The sequence below is a fragment of the Podarcis pityusensis genome (assembly GCF_964106645.2).
Source record: "Podarcis pityusensis genome assembly, chromosome: 12".
NCBI lineage: Eukaryota > Metazoa > Chordata > Lepidosauria > Squamata > Lacertidae > Podarcis > Podarcis pityusensis.
In genome coordinates, this window is record NC_138037.1 from 5,018,667 (window position 1) to 5,035,518 (window position 16,852).

General features: G+C 45.7%; 1 protein-coding gene and 1 long non-coding RNA gene across 3 annotated transcripts in view; both read right to left on the minus strand.

The window, feature by feature from the left end:
* LOC308459223 overlaps positions 1 to 16,852 on the minus strand; it is a 207,841-nt gene that overhangs the window by 18,538 nt on the left and 172,451 nt on the right. The window lies entirely within an intron of this gene.
* PTH1R (parathyroid hormone 1 receptor) overlaps positions 1 to 16,852 on the minus strand; it is a 128,346-nt gene that overhangs the window by 12,741 nt on the left and 98,753 nt on the right. The window contains exons 5-9 of the mRNA XM_080974258.1: positions 15,431 to 15,525; positions 14,696 to 14,882; positions 10,598 to 10,751; positions 5,141 to 5,201; positions 4,443 to 4,509 (exon numbers count right to left, since the gene is read on the minus strand). Of these exons, the coding sequence (XP_080830384.1) occupies positions 4,443 to 4,509; positions 5,141 to 5,201; positions 10,598 to 10,751; positions 14,696 to 14,882; positions 15,431 to 15,525 (564 nt within the window). The remainder of the gene's footprint in view (positions 1 to 4,442; positions 4,510 to 5,140; positions 5,202 to 10,597; positions 10,752 to 14,695; positions 14,883 to 15,430; positions 15,526 to 16,852) is intronic.

Genomic DNA, 16,852 nt, shown 5'->3' on the forward strand with positions numbered 1-16,852 from the left:
AGCAGGACTCCCCCTACTGGTGGTTAAGCCTTCCCGGACTTCAAGCGGACGGGCTGAAGTTGGATATAGTCGGTTAGGACCAATGCCTAAGCCAATACCGCTCATCGCCTGTAACCAATAAAGTTGTGGCCTTATTTAGCCCATTGACCTTAAAATTGTGTCATGTGTCATTATTTCCACTGGGGGGGGGGAGTTTGGGAACTCGCCACACAATGCTTCTTAATACTAGCTTCCAGAAACCACAGGAGAGGGCTCTTGTGTTCAAATCCTGCTTGTGCGTTCCCCCCAGGCACCTGGTGGTTGGCCACTGTGAGAACAGGGTGCTGGACAAGATGGGCCGCTGGCCTGCCTGATCCTGCAGGCCTTTCTTATGTTCTGACTTTCTTCATCGGTCCGTTTCCTTGCTGGAAATCGCCGGGCTGGTTTTTCCTGGGCGTGAGGAGGTGCCAACAGCCCGGACCACACAAGGATGCTTCAAAATCCAGGCAGGGTGGAAGAGACGGGGCGACAACGGAGGAATCTGGCAGGATGAGTGCGGTGAAGTGCCAGGGCCCACAAGCCTTTCCAATTTATGGTCCAATGAAGAGGAGACAATGATTTACGCAATCACGGCAGCCAGAATAATAGTGGCAAGAAACTGGAAGAATGAAATCTTACCAACGATTACAGAGTGGCAAACTCTCGTGATAGAATACCTGCAACTAGCAAAACTAACTGGAAAAATTAGAGGAGTGTTAAACCAGAAGATATATAAGGAATGGAAAATACTTAAGGAATACTTAAAAATGTATTGTATGAATAATTAGATACTTGCAGAAATAGAGCGATACTGTTAACCAAGAATGATATAAAATATATTAGTGGATCATATATACATGTATAAGGCAGAATAATAGGAATCTGTGCAAAGATAACACAAGTAGTATAATGAGAACTATTGGAAGTTACATATTTTAATTTGTCATGTAAGTGTAATAGATTGTACTTTTTAATGTTTGCTCCTTTATCTTTTCTTAATTTATTGTTTCTATTGATTTGTATCGTTTTCCGTTTTATATGTTATGTAACTCAGGTATATTTGTCTATGTGAAAAATAATAAAGATTTTCTTTAAAAAAAAAGAAAAGAAAAAAGAAGAGAAGACAATGATTTAGATGAGATGAAGGGTTGATGTTCTTCAGAGAAAATCCCAGAGCAGTGGACCATTTTTGCAAATGTTCCTATTCAGTGTTTGAGCTGTGGTCCACTTAGTGTTTAGTCACTTTGGTAGCCTTGACTTAGGGCTGCCATAGGTCTGGAATTTCCCGGACTTATCTAGGATTCATCTGTCAGAAACAGCGTCCGGGTGGATTTTCAGAAAAATTCGGTAAAAATGTCCAGGAGAACCCATGCCAGAAGTGTTGATTTTTTGGCAAATTTCCTTAAAAAAACAATAGTTCAAAAACATTTTGGGGGGAGATTTTGCAAACCCGACGTGACCTCTCTTTCCTGTCAAGTTTTGTTTTGTTTCCTTTTGTTTTTGGGGTGCCCCGGGGTGAGGAAGGGAGAGAAAGGGGGAGAATTCTTTTGCAATAGAGCAGAGAAAACCGCGGCTGAGGTTTCTCTGTGCCGAAGCCGAAAAGGCTTCCTCAGAGTGAGAAAGAAAGAGAGAGAGAGAGAGAGAGAGAGAGAGAGAGAGAGAGAGAGAGAGAGAGATCGGCTGTTCTGCACTCGGAATACATTATGGAAATGAGTGCAAGATGTTCGGATTGCTGTTGGTGCAGACGTTCTTAGATGCCCTTTTGCTTCTGTCCGATCTGGAGCGAGCGAGAGACAGACAGACAGACAGACAGACAGAGCAGGCCCACGAGAGCAGAGAGGGCTGGAGGTCACTAGAGAGGGGGATATTGAGGGAAAGATCTGCCAAAAAAGCTGAAAAACATCTTCATGTATGCGACAACGGCTGCGAGAGTTTTAATAGCACAAGGCTGGAAGACTAAAGAAACCCCAGCTAAAGAATCATGGCAAGAAAAATTGATGGATTATGCAGAACTGGCAAAACTGACATATAAGCTATGGGACAAGGATAACTGTGACTTTAAGGATGAATGGGAACCCTTTACAAAGTATCTGAAGACGCAACAAAGCGAACTGGACTCCTTGGCTGGTTTTGAATAAACATTCACAAACTTTTTATTGATAATAATCAGCTAAATAGTTTGAGGAGCTATACAACTGTGTAACATGCAGAAAACAGCATTCTTAGAGAAATCAAAGACTGGAACTGAGGGAAGTTGGGGGGTGGGGTGGGGGTTCTGTGGGGGGAGGGAGGGGGAGGGAGGGAAAATGGGGGGGGAAAGGATGATATGTTTCTGGATAATATGTTTTGTTTTAATTTTGAATAAAAAGTTATTTTTTTAAAAAAAAATTGAGAGGGGGATATTGCAAAGCCTTTTGCTGCAACAGGCAGCTGGGAATGGCATTCTGAAAATAAAGCAAGTCTCTAGTCCATGGGTAAGCAACCTAAGGCCTGGGGGCCAGATCCGGTCCAATGGCCTTCTCAATCTGGCCGGCGGACGGTCTGGGAATCAGCGTGTTTTTACATGAGTAGAATGTGTCCTTTTATTTAAAATGCATCTCTGGGGTATTTGTGGGGCATGGGAATTCGTTCATTCCCCCCAAAAATATAGTCTCGCCCCCCACAAGGTCTGAGGGACAGTGGACCGGCCCCCTGCTGAAAAAGTTTGCTGACCCCTGCTCTAGTCTAAGGTTACCAAACGTCCCCATTTCCCGGGGACAGTCCCCGGATTTACAAATCAGCCCCCTGACAAAATCCATCTATTTATTGAAATTGAAAAGTGTCCCCGGATTCATTGAAAAAAAATCTGGTAATCTTACTCTAGTCCTCATGGTCTAGAGCAGCCTTTCTCAACCTGTGGCTCCCCAGATGTTGTTGGACTACAACTCCCATCACCCCTAGCTAGCAAGCTCAGGGATGATGGGAGTTGTAGTCCAACAACATCTGGGGACCCACAGGTTGAGAGCCGCTGGTTTAGAGTGATTTAAGAACAGAAGAAGAGTGTGCTGGGACAGGCCGACGGCCCATTACTAGTCCAGTCATATGCCTATAGGAAACCGGCAAGCAGGATTTGAACACAAGAGCAACTCTCCCCTCCTGTGGTTTCCAGGAACTGTGCATTTCTGCCTCTGACTGTGGAAGCCGTTGATAGCTCTCTGCCCTCTGAACTTGTCCAATTCTCTTTTAAAGCCATTGAAGGTGTTGGCCACCACTTCCCCTTGTGGCAAGGAGTTCCACAGTTTAACTGCTACTCTATTCCCCCCCTCTGTCCCGAATCTTCCAATGTTCAGCTTCATAAAATGTTCAAATGTTCTAATGTTACAAGAGAAGGCGGAAACCTTCCCATTTTTCCATGCTGTGCAAAATTGTATAAACTTCAATCATGTCGCCTCTTACTTGGCTAACGTTATTAACGCATAAGGGTAATAATAATAATAAAAATAATAGATTGAAAGCATACTTCTGTGAAAGTGACTCTTAATGAGGCAGATGGAATATCTGTCAAAGACAGTGGTATCTTGGTTCTCAAACGCCTTGGTACTCAAACGCCTTGGTTCCCAAACGCCAAAAACCCGGAAGTAAGTGTTCCGGCTTTTGAATTCTTGTTGGAAGCCGAATATCCGATGCTGCTGTTGGCTACTGTTTTCGGGATGCCTGCACCAATCAGAAGCTGCGCCTTGGTTTTTGAAAATTTCGTTTGACTTCCAGAACGGATTAAGTTTGGCGCTTTTGTTTTTGCTATTTAATTTGCGTTTTTGTTTTTGAGGCTTTTTCGGTTAATTTGTTTTTGTGACTGTGTGGAACCCAGTTCAGCTACTGACTGATTGATTGCTTGACTGTGGAAATGGATAAAAGCCCCCCATCCAAACAATGATTATCATCAATGCAGGTAAGAATTTTTTAAAAAATTTTTTTTTATCATCTACTATACTGTCTTATTTATTTTACAGTACAGTCCATTGATTCTTGCTTTCATTTTATGAATCGATGGTCTCGTTAGAGAGTAAAAATCATGTCAAATTGCTGTTTTGGGGGTTGTTTTTAAAAGTCTGGAACGGATTAATCCGTTTTGCATTGCTTTCTATGGGAAAGCGCGCCTTGGTTTTCGAACGCTTTGGTTTTGGAACGGACCAAGTTTGAGAACCAAGGTACCACTGTACCTGGCTCAAAGTTGCATCATTTTAATAAGCAGAAACCACAGTGAACACTTAGAAGAACATTGCAAACTCAATAAGTAATAATAATAATAATAATAATAATAATAATAACTTTCACACTGTTCCTGGCTGCATCCTGCTCCCACCCCCTGTTTGCTCTCGAGCCCCCCTCCCAGACTAAGAATCTCCCATTCTCCTCCTCTCTCGACGCCAGTCTTCTCGACTTACCATCACAGCTATGAGGATAGGCACTTGAATAACCCATTTGAAGTAGCCAGCACTTAAATCCCAGCACCTGGGGAGGAAAGAGGGACGCCGTCAAAGTGAGAGTCAGGGCATTTTGGCCCCTGAGGCGAACCACAAAACAGTGCCCCCCACCCCCTGCCAGGAAAGGAGGAGTGAGTGAAGATCAACCTCAGGAACAAGAGAGGGATAAAAATCTACACTGAGTTCTGCTGCCCCATGGATTCTGCCGCCCGAGGCAGTTGCCTCTTGGGTGAGCCGGCCCCAATTAGTCAGGGTCAGATTTAGATTCGATGAGGCCCTGAGCTACTGAAGGTAATGGGACCCTATATATGTCCAGCTGCCCTTCGTCAACAACAAATTGTCACTGTTTTGTGTGTGTTGAATATATGATTAAAAATACATTAGAATGTCAAACGTTAAAAGCTTCCCTAAACAGGGCTGCCTTCAGATGTCTTCTAAAAGTCTGGTAGTTGTTTTTGTCTTTGACATCTGCTGGGAGGGTGTTCCACAGGGCGGGTGCCACCACTGAGAAGGCTCTGTGCCTGGTTCCCTGTAGCTTAGCTTTTCGCAGCGAGGGAACCGCCAGAAGGCCCTTGGCGCTGGACTCAGTGTCTGGGCAGAAGAGCTGGGATAGAGCCCCGGGCTCTTTAAGAAAGGGAAAGAGTAGCTTATATACTTACTCTGTGTCTGCAAACGTCGCCCTTAACGTCGCCCAGAATGTAACAAACACAACAGGGAGCCCTGGAAGAGAAAAGGAATTGAGGCGGGTGAAAATGGGGAATTATAGTGTCACTTTGCAGGAACATAGGAAGCTGTCTTATATTGAGTCAGACCATAGGGTCCATCTAGCTCTGACGTGTTTTCATTTTGTGCGGAACTAAACGGCTCAGGGCTGCAATAGCAAAAGGATGGCCTCTCCCTGTATGAACCTACCCAGACCCTAAGACCCTCATCTGAGGCCCTCCTTTGTGCGCCTCCTCCACGAGTGGCCCAGAGGGCGGCAACACGAGAACAGGGCCTTTTCTGTGGTGGCTCCCCGTTGGGAGGAATGCTCTTCCCAGGGAGGTTCGCCTGTCGCCTTCATTTCATATCTTCAGTCACCAGGTGTAGCATGGGTTGCAGGCACCCAGGGCAGGCAAACCACTGGTACCACTGGGAGCGACCCACCCTCAGAGCCAAAACTGAAGCACAAAACTGCATAGTCCTCCCTCGTTGCCCTTGCTCTTCCTGTCCCTCTGCTGACACCTCCCCCTTACATGTGTAAGCTCCTTGGGGCAGAGACCTGGAGGGTTTCTATTTGCTGCTGCTTACACTTTGAAAAGAGGGACGTGGATGGCGCTGTGGGTTAAACCACAGAGCCTAGAACTTGCCAATCAGAAGGTTGGCGGTTCGAATCCCCGCGACGGGGTGAGCTCCCATTGCTCGGTCCCTGCTCCTGCCAACCTAGCAGTTCGAAAGCACATCAAAGTGCAAGTAGATAAATAGGTACCACTCCAGTGGGAAGGGAAACAGCGTTTCCGTGCGTTGCTCTGGTTCGCCAGAAGCAGCTTAGGCATGCTGGCCACATGACCCGGAAGCTGTACACCGGCTCCCTTGGCCAATAAATCGAGATGAGCGCCGCAACCCCAGAGTCGGTCATGACTGGACCTAATGGTCAGGGGTCCCTTTACCTTTACCTTACACTGAAAAGAGCGGCGTCCGTGGGCACAAATTGTATTTCTACGTTCTCCATTGATCAGCCCCCCTCTTGCACACCCAGACACATGCACTGCCTGGTTTCCAGAAAACCTCAACGGGTGGCACCGCCGAAATTGACTTCTATAGCATCCACATTGCATGCGCTGTGCATCTCCAGTCTATAAACACAGTGTGTACAATGCAGGTCCTATAAGGTCAGGTCATCTCAGCTGAAGCTGGCCAAGGGGGCGCTGCTAGGCCCTGAGCTGCCTCCCCACTCTCCACAACTGGAATGAACCATGGAAAGGGCCAAATGACCAGATAGGCGCACTCAGAGGGGCAGTGGCCTGAGGTTGCGGGCGTGTCAAAGAACCATGACTATTTCTGCAGGAGGGTCTCTGCCTCCAGCATCCTAGAGACGCCTAGTCAAAATGAAAAGGCCACTGAGAAGACACTTCCCCTCCCTTAAGAACCTAAGAAGTGCACGCTGGATCAGGCCAATGGCCCATCTAGTCCAGCAAACTCTTCTCGCAGTGGTTGACCAAATGCATCTCGGAAACTAGGGAGAAGAACATCAGCTTGCGCTCTCCTTCTGTGGGTTCCAGCAACTGGTTTTCAGAAGCATTGCTGCCTCCAACTGCATATACCCGCCAATATTTCTTCAATGAAAACAGGGACATCCTATTCTATACCCTCCAATATTTCTTCAATGAAAACAGGGACATCCTATCCATGCCCTTCAATATTTCCAGAATGAAAACAGGGACGTACTATTCCATGCTCTCTAATATTTCTTCAATGGAAACAGGGACGTTCTATCCATGCCACCCAATATTTCTTCAATGGAAACAGGGACGTCCTATCAATGCCATGAAATATTTCCACAATGAAAATAGGGACGTCCTATCCATGCACTCTAATATTTTGTCAATTAAAACAGGGATGTCCTATTCCATGCCCTCCAATATTTCTACAATGAAAATAGGGTCATCCTATTTATATGCTCCAATATTTCTACAATGAAAATAGGACGTCCTATTCCATACCCTCCAATATTTCTTCAATGAAAACAGGGACGTCCTATCCACACCCTGCAATATTTCTTCAATGAAAACAGGGACATCCTATCCACACCTTCCAATATTTTTCCAATGAAAACAGGGACATCTTATCCATGCCCTCCAATATTTTTTCAATGAAAACAGGGACATCCTATCCATACCCTCCAATATTTCTCCAATGGAAACAGGGACGTCATATTCCATACCCTCCAATATTTCTCCAATGGAAACAGGGACGTCATATTCCATACCCTCCAATATTTCTCCAATGAAAACAGGGACGTCCTAAGGAAAAGCGGGACATTCCACGATCAAATCAGAAACCAGGACAGCTTCTGTAAATCCAGGACTCTCCCTGGAAAATAGGGACACCTGGAGGGTCTGCAACTGTGGAGGCAGACATAGTCATCCTGGCTGGCAGCCATTGACAGCCCTCTCCCCCACGAATTTGTCTAATCCTCTTTTAAGCCATCTGAGTCGGCCGCAATCGCAGCCACGCACCCTCCTTGCACTTGATGAGATTATGCTATTTCGAGAACCTTCCCTTCCCTTCCCTGAAGCACCGCTCCATGGAAACAGAACGGCTCCAGCTAATGAACTGCGCACACTTCATCACCACATCCTGTTTTCAACAGCAGCTCCACTTCCTCTGAAAATTGCAGGTTGCCGTTCTTCCAGGCGTCGACGTACCCGAGGCAGCCCCTGCTTACTTCAAATAGACCTTGCCCCCCCCTTGACGTGAGCGGAAGGAAGAGGGGAAAGGGAATGGGTGGGAGAAAGCAGGATGAGGGGCTGCCCCAGGCCCCACAATCCGGCTGAGGTGAGCCTGCCTTGTGACGTTGACAAACCCAGGAGAACAAGGGACATCGGCTATTGTGGTTTCAAAATGGCAGCCTGGCTCTCTCCTCGACCTTGTCTTACGCTCTTTGGACAGACGCAGGCCCCGTTCTTAAAGTTGTGTACCTGCCCGATGCCCTGAGCTGAAGGACATTGCAGGGACATAGCCCAGTTCAGCTTGCTTGGGACAAGAGACTGGTGTGTTCTTACTGTTTTTACTTTTTGCCACATGCGTTTATTTGAAAATATACAAGCAGAGAAGGAGGAAAGCGTGCAGATGGAGCTTGCTTTTTTTGAAAGCTTCACCAGTTTCCCTCGCAAAGCAAGCAACGTACCCTTGGAGACCCCATTCCACGCCCCAGCAAACACCCGTCTCATTTACTGACTATATTCTAAACCCAAAATGTTGTTTTCTAGCCTCCGTCCAAGCAGATAGGTATGTCGTGGTAGCCACAAGAAGAGTTTGGATTTGATATCCCACTTTATCACTACCCGAAGGAGTCTCAAAGCAGCTAACATTCTCCTTTCCCTTCCTCCCCCACAACAAACACTCTGTGAGGTGAGTGGGGCTGAGAGACTTCAGAGAAGTGTGACTGGCCCAAGGTCACCCAGCAGCTGCAGGTGGAGGAGCGGAGACGAGAACCCCGTTCCCCAGATTACGAGTCTATTGCTCTTAACCACTACACCACACTGGCATCAAAAGTTATTGATGAAACATCTACCCATTGCTATCCAGTTTTAGCCATTAAGGCCAAACAAAGTTGCCCCTCCACACAATTGTGTTTCCATTACGATATGTTCCTGAGGGTTTGTTGCCACTGTTGAAAAATGGCTTCGCTGTTGTTCAGCTCCACATCACCTCAGAAACTTACAGACATTCTGATAACATGGAGTGATCACAGTTAGCGATAGGTGGACTCCTTTAGCTCAGCTTCTAATGCATTCAGAAACACGTATGGGGGTTGTATCCCATGTTAGCCCTACTCAGAGTAGATCCATTTTTATTTCATTCTCATAAAGGTCCTGGAAATGTGGGGGGGGGGGGATCTGCAGCAAATCACAAATGCATAGTTGATAGATAGTCACAAACAGGGGACTCTATGATGCCGTATTTCCTAAACTTGTGTGGCAGGAAGGGGAAAAATAAAAACTTAATATTCTTCTTTCTGTTACTACACACTCTGTCTCTTACCTGCAATGAAGCTCTCCTCCCAATAGCACACTCTATTTGGAACTGGACTATGGACTTTTCTAGCTTTTAAGAATTATTGCCTGCCTGATTTTCATCCCTGCACCTGTTGAAGCCTGACAAGACTTTTAATGTGAGTAAACCTTATACAGTGATACCTCTGGATACGTACACCTCTGGTTGCGTATCCTTTGGGTTACGCTTGTGGCAAACACGAAAGTATTTTTCCGGGTTTCGCCCCGCGCGCATGCGCAGAAGAGCTCTACTGCACTGTGCGCATGCGCAGAACAGGCACACCTGGTTGTGAATTCCTCAGGATCCGATCAGAGCTCTGGAATGGATCCCATGCTCAACCGGACGTACCACTGTATTTTCCTGTTTACATAAAAGTCTGAGAGTGATTTCTTTGTTCAGAGGGAAACATAAAAAGGGAGAAAGCAACCCAAGTTTGCCTAGGCATCCTTAGATATCATAATTGTTCTGGAAGATTACGCAACCTTGTCCCAAACAGCTTCTAGAGAAAACCTGTGCACAGATGGTGCTTTTTCTCTGCTGAAATAATAATAATAATAATAATAATAATAATAATAATTTTTTTTTTTTATATCTCGCCCTCCCCAGCCGAAGCCGGGCTCAGGGCGGCTAACAACAATAAAATAGTACAACATTCTAAAATCATTCATTCTAAAATCAATTCAGAATCAAATTAATGGCAACCATTGGGCTAGAGTTCTGTGAAGATTGCCAAAGGAGGGAGTCAGGCTGTTCCCTGACCAAAGGCCTGGTGGAACAGCTCTGTCTTGCAGGCCCTGCGGAAAGATGTCAAGTCCCGCAGGGCCCTGGTCTCTTGTAACAGGGTGTTCCACCAGATCGGGGCCACGGCCGAGAAAGCCCTGGCTCTAGTTGAGGCCAGCCTAACCTCTCTGTGGCCTGGGACCTTCAGGATGTTTTTGTTTGAAGACTGTAAGTTCCTCTGTGGGACATACCGGGAGAGGTGGTCCCGTAGGTACGAGGGTCCTCGGCCGTATAGGGCTTTAAAGGTTAAAACCAGCACCTTAAACCTGAATAGGTATCTGCACTCTCACACAAGTGAAAAGAGGAAGGATAATTACCAAACAAAATATCATCTCTTACTCATCTAAATTAATCCAACAGGAAAATCCAAACCAAGGGCTCATCTGCTGTCCTCTCCTAGGGAAAAGAACTACCAATTTCTTTTTCTCAAATCATTTCCCGACGTTACTAAAAGTCCATTTTCTCATATCCACATCGCTACACAAACATGCCCCATCTATCGCCTCGACCAGGTAATCTCTCAAACCACCCGGGAAACTCTGAGCAGTTGAGTAAGGCCGATGGGAGGCAAGACTCACCCCAGCCAAATAACGTGAATCCCCAAAGGTACTTCTTCTCCGAGAAGAAGGCCATGAAGATGAGGCTGTGAAGGTAGAGGCCTTCCACAAGGATCCAGTAGTAGTTGGTGGCCAGGAAGTAAAGGAACAAGGTCACTGCTACCTTGCAACCCACCTGAGAGAGATCAGAGAAAGGAAAGGAGGAGGGAAAGGGGGTTAATATAGCAGAGCACTTAGAACGGCCACAGTCTTCTTGGCAAGACCCAACCTCACCACCAACATTATATTAGGAGCTTGTCCAATTATGAGCACGAACTTGACATTTATAATATATATGGACCAACCGGAAGAAGGCATATGAAACGAAGATCTTAAATGGACATCTCATTGCTGGCTGGAGTCCTTTGTGTACACAGTCCTTATCTACAAGATTTACTACAAGGTTGAACTCTCAATCTCAGTTATATTGAATAGCAAATTGTCTCAAGGCAATTCTAAAAAAAAAAAAAAGTAGTAAAAACAGTGACAACTGGGAAACACTGGCCTGCGAGTGCTCCAGTTGGAGAACAGCCTTTTCCAAAGGTGTCATGGGCTTTGAAGACACTCGAACTCAGGACACAAGGGAGAAACGTGCTAGGAGGAAGGCACACTTGGCAAATCCACACTGTGATCAGCTCCTGCATGGAAACCAATGTCCTCACTGTGGAAGGACATGTGGATCCAGAACTGGCCTCCACAGTCACTTACGGACTCACTCTTAAAACCGTGTTTATGGAAGACAATCTTACTCGGCTACGAGGGATCGAAGAAGAAGAAGAAGAAGAAGAAGAAGCTGTCCACAGAAGAAGTGTCCACAGTTGGAGAAAGAAACGGCTCTGAAGACCAGCTGGCTTCCCAGAAGAGTCATGTGGGAACAGGCTGCTGGCCTATACACCTTTGGCCTGACCCAGTTGCAGGGCTCTTGTTACGTCAACAGTCAAGGCCGACTGGAATTGCTGCAGACCATTTGGGTTTTATTTTTAACGTTGTCAGTGATTTGAATGCAGATCCATATCAGTGGATGTTTGCATGTTTGATTGCAAAGACACCCACCCCTTCGGGAGTGAACGAGCAGCAGTTAGATTTCATAACATGTCACCAGACATGGATTCTTGGATTAAATGAGAGAAGAATGAGGGAAGCAGAGAAAGGATTTTGGGGCTTGATTTGAGAGAGAGAGAGAGAGAGAGAGAGAGAGAGAGAGAGAGATAGTGTGTGTGTGTGTGTGTGTGTGTTCTAGAATGGGGAGCGGTGCCATCTAGTGGCTAAGGGATATTAACCACTGGGAATACAGGTGAAACTCAGAAAATTAGAATATCGTGGAAAAGTTCATTTATTTCAGTAATTCAACACAGACTGTGGAAACTTCACACTGGACTTCAAGCATCTGGCATTGTGTGCCTCCCCATTCTTCCTCCAGACTCTGGGTCCTTGGTTTCCAAATGAGATGCAAAAGCTGCTCTCATCAGAAAAGAGATTTGGGGAGCCATGCCATCAGGTGGTGTTGGTCCACTGTGCTTCATTAAGTCCAGGGTCAACGCAGCCGTCTACCAGGAGATTTTGGAGTACTTCATGCTTCCTTCCACAGACGGGCTTTATGGGGATGCTGACTTCATTTTCCAGCAGGACTTTGGCACCTGCCCACACCACCCAAAGTACCAAAACTTGGTTCAATGCCCATGGGATTACTGTGCTTGATTGGCCAGCAAACTCGCCTGACCTGAACCCCATAGAGAATCTATGGGGCATTGCCAAGAGAAAGATGAGAGACTTGAGACCGAGCAATGCAGAAGAGCTGAAGGCTGCTATTGAAGCATCCTGGTCTTCCATAACACCTCAGCAGTGCCACAGGCTGATGGCATCCATGCCACGCCGCATTGAGGCAGTAACTGATGCAAAAGGGGCCCAAACCAAGTACTGAGTACATATGCATGCTTCTACTTCTCAGACGTCCAATATTGCTCTATTTGCGGTCCTTGTTTTGCTGATTTCATTTAATATTCTAATTTTCTGAGATTGTTAAATTGGGGTGTTCATCAGCTGTACGCCATGATCATCACAATTATCACAAATAAAGGCTTGACATATCTCGCTTTGCATGTCATGAGTCTATCTCATATATTAGGAAGATCCTGCAGGATCAGGCCAATGGCCAATTTATTCCGGCATCCTGTTCTCATTGTGATCAACAAGATCCCTACGGGAAATTTAAGCCCAAGAGCCCTATCCCCTCCTTTTAAAAAAAATTTTTTTATTAACAAATTCCATATAACAAATTATTAAAACATATCATATTCATTATTTCCCCCCTTTCCCCCCCCTTCAAATCCTCCCCCCCCGAGACTTCCCTCAGCTCCTCTCTCTGATTTCTCAGCACATATTACTCTCTGCATCTTATACAATTATACATGTCCTTACATTATCTATCTACCATATTATCAACTAATAAATTTGTTATATGTTTATTCAAAACCTGCCAAGGAGTCCAATTCATTTTGTTGTCTTTTTAGATGAGTTGAAAAAGCTCCCATTGTCCTTGTCCCGCAATTTGTATGTCAATTTAGTCCAATTCTACGTAGCTCATCAATTTTTCTTGCCACTCTTCTTTCGTTGGGATTTCCTCGTTCTTCCATCCTTGTGCTATCAAGACTCTTGCCGCTGTTGTAGCATACATGAATAAATTCTTTGTTTTTCTTGGCAGGTCTTATCCTCTACAATCCCTAACAAAAATACTTCTGTTTTTTTTGTTTTTTTTAACAAATGTCATTTTAAACATTTTTTTCCAATTCATTATATATCTTTTCCCAAGAGCCCTCTCTCCTCCTCTGGCTTCCAGCAGCTGATAATCAGATGCCTTGTTCCCTCTGACCATGGAGACTGAGCATAGCCATCCTGACGTTGTTGTTGTTGTTGTTTAGTTGTTTAGTCGTGTCCGCCTCTTTGTGACCCCCTGGACCAGAGCATGCCAGGCACTCCTGTCTTCCACTGCCTCCCGCAGTTTGGTCAAACTCATGCTGGTAGCTTCGAGAACACTGTCCAACCATCTCGTCCTCTGTCGTCCCCTTCTCCTTGTGCCCTCCATCTTTCCCAACATCAGGGTCTTTTCCAGGGAGTCTTCTCTTCTCATGGGGTGGCCAAAGTCTTGGAGCCTCAGCTTCAGGATCTGTCCTTCCAGTGAGCACTCAGGGCTGGTTTCCTTCAGAATGGATAGGTTTGATCTTGCAGTCCATGGGACTCTCAAGAGTCTCCTCCAGCACCAGAATTCAAAAGCATCAATTCTTCGGTGATCAGCCTTCTCTATGGTCCAGTTCTCACTTCCATACATCACTACTGGGAAAACCATAGCTTTAACTATATGGACCTTTGTTGGCAAGGTGATGTCTCTGCTTTTTAAGATGCTGTCTAGGTTTGTCACTGCTTTTCTCCCAAGAAGTAGGTGTCTTTGACAACAGGCATATGTTTTCTATTTGAATGTAAATGTTAATTATGAAATCAAATAATAATAAAAAAGAGAACAGGATTCTGGACTATGTGGGCCACTGGACTGACACAACCACCTATTCTGATGCTCTTATGGTCATAATCATCATTTTTTTATTTGTATACCGTCCTTCTATCTTACAATAATCTAGGCGGTTTACAAGCTGATGAAACAAAAAAATGTACATCTCATAACAATCTAATGCAATACAAAAATGTGATAATAAAACAAAACTTTAAAATAAGCAACCTACATCAAAAAGTAACATTCAACCATTATTAGAGTAGTATAAAATAATAATATCAACATATAAAAGTGAAACAGAAATCCACTCAACAGTAAATAATTTCTAAACTATAATCAATAAAACAATGGCAAGCCACAGTACATAAAACAATACAATATAATACACATTGAGAAGCAGCGACTAGAGGGTAGAGCAAGGCAGGTGGAAGGAGGCCTTGCCTGATGAAGTCTCTCCCCTCCTCTTCTGGGATTTTGTGATGCCCAACAGTTTTCTAACCCACCCTTGTTTTAATTGTCGAATCCAGTAGAAGTGCTCTACCATGGGTTGCTGCTGCCCCGGGGCTCATACTCACCAACTGGGACTTGTCTGCTGGAGGTGCCTCCGTGATGGACTTGAAGTCCTCTTCTGAGATCCGCTCCATCTCCTCCAGCGCTGAGCCGGAGTACAGGACGGCGTCCTTCACGAAGATGCTGATGGCTCGCAGCATGTAGGAGACAAACAGGTGCATGTGGATGTAATTCCTTGTGCAGTGCAAGCGCCTGGCGTGAGAAACAGAAGGCAAAAGAGGGATGAGTTGTGGGGAGAAGGACCATCTCTTAGGTTAGCAACAATGTACAGAACTGCTACAAATATATGCTGGAAATGTAAAGAAAAGGAAGGCACTTTCTACCATATGTGGTGGAAGTGCAAGATAACAAAAGCATTCTAGGAAACGATATATAACGAGTTGGAAAAAATGTTTAAGGTAACTTATGTGACAAAACCAAAAGCCTTTTTAATAGGAATTACAGGTGAAGAGATACCAAAAGAGCAGAAAAGACTATGTATGTGACGACAGCTGTGATGATGCTTTTCGCTCAGAGATGGAAGGAAGATAAAGTCCCAACCAGAGGTACCACTGTATTTGGTTTTTCATATTGTTCAATGTTCCGTATAGATTATATAAAGAGTTTATATTGATATTGCATTGCTGTACGTGGTCATCGTGTTGCCTTGGATATTACTGACAATTGTTTGCAACATAGGGGTTTGTTTGTTTTACACACACTGCATGTGGCAGCGCAGACAAGAAGTTGCAGCTACTTACCTGAAGTATCCTAAGATAAGGACAGCGATGGTTAGGGACCCCAGCGAGATGGAATAGCCGACAGTATAGATCAAATAAAGGCGATCGAAGACTTCCTGAAGCAAACACAAAGTAAGGGGAGAAAGAGAACGTTAAGGGAATTGCATTGAGAAACTGCCGTTAATTTTGTTTCTCTGTGAAGGAACACAGGGAACTGTTGTATTTATACGGAGTCAGACCATTGGTGCAAGAAGATCAAACCTAGCCATTCTGAAGGAAATCAGCCCTGAGTGCTCACTGGAAGGACAGATCCTGAAGCTGAGGCTCCAATCCTTTGGCCACCTCATGAGAAGAGAAGACTCCCTGGAAAAGACCCTGATGTTGGGAAAGATGGAGGGCAGAAGGAGAAGGGGACGACAGAGGAGGAGATGGTTGGACAGTGTTCTCGAAGCTACCAGCATGAGTTTGACCAAACTGCGGGAGGCAGTGGAAGATAGGAGTGCCTGGCGTGCTCTGGTCCAGGGGGTCACAAAGAGTCGGACACGACTAAACGACTAAACAGCAACAACAACAATTTGATCAAACAGGTTTTTAGAAAGAAGCAGACTGTTGGACACAAGAGACAAGGCCTATCCAGTGGTGGCCCCGTATCTCTGGAACTCTCCGCCAAAGGAATTATGCAAGGTTCCACTTTCGCCACAGTTGAAACCAACGTTGAAAACATGTTTCTTCCCCATTACTAAAAGTGGGCTTTGACCTGCTGCCATTTTCAGTTTTGTAACTGGATTGCTTTACTTCCGATCTTTTTATTCTACTTTGCAGTTATTGTCTCCCGAAGCAGCTGAGATCAATTACCGTATTTTTCGCACCATAGGACGCACTTTTTCCCCTCCAAAAATGAAGGGGAAATGTGTGTGCGTCCTATGGTGCGAATGCAGGCTTTCGCTGAAGCCTGGAGAGCGAGAGGGGTCGGTGCGCACCGACCCCTCACGCTCTCCAGGCTTCGCACACCTCTCCGCAAGCAGCGGGAGCGGTCCCGCTGCTTGCGGAGAGCTGCCAGCATGCCAAAGCCTGCGCGCGCTGAGAGCAGCGCGCCCAGGCTTCGCGCACCTCTCCGCAAGCAGCGGGAGTGCTCCCGCGGCTTGCAGAGAGCTGCCTGTTTGGGGGCTGGGGTCGGGGGAAGCTCGAGCTTCCCCCGCCCCAGCCCCGCGCCTGGGGGGGGAAATAATTTTTTTCCTTTATTTCCCCCCCAAAAAACTGGGTGCGCCCTATGGTCCGGTGCGCCCTATGGTGCGAAAAATACGGTATGTGGAGAGAGAGAGAGAGAGAGAGATGTATTTAAAAGTGGGTTTCTATTGTTTTAATGCTGCTTGAAAGACTGCCTCTGGGCTGTCGAGTATTTTGCAGAAAGGGTTTCAAGGCTCTTTAGGCTGGCGCAATTAA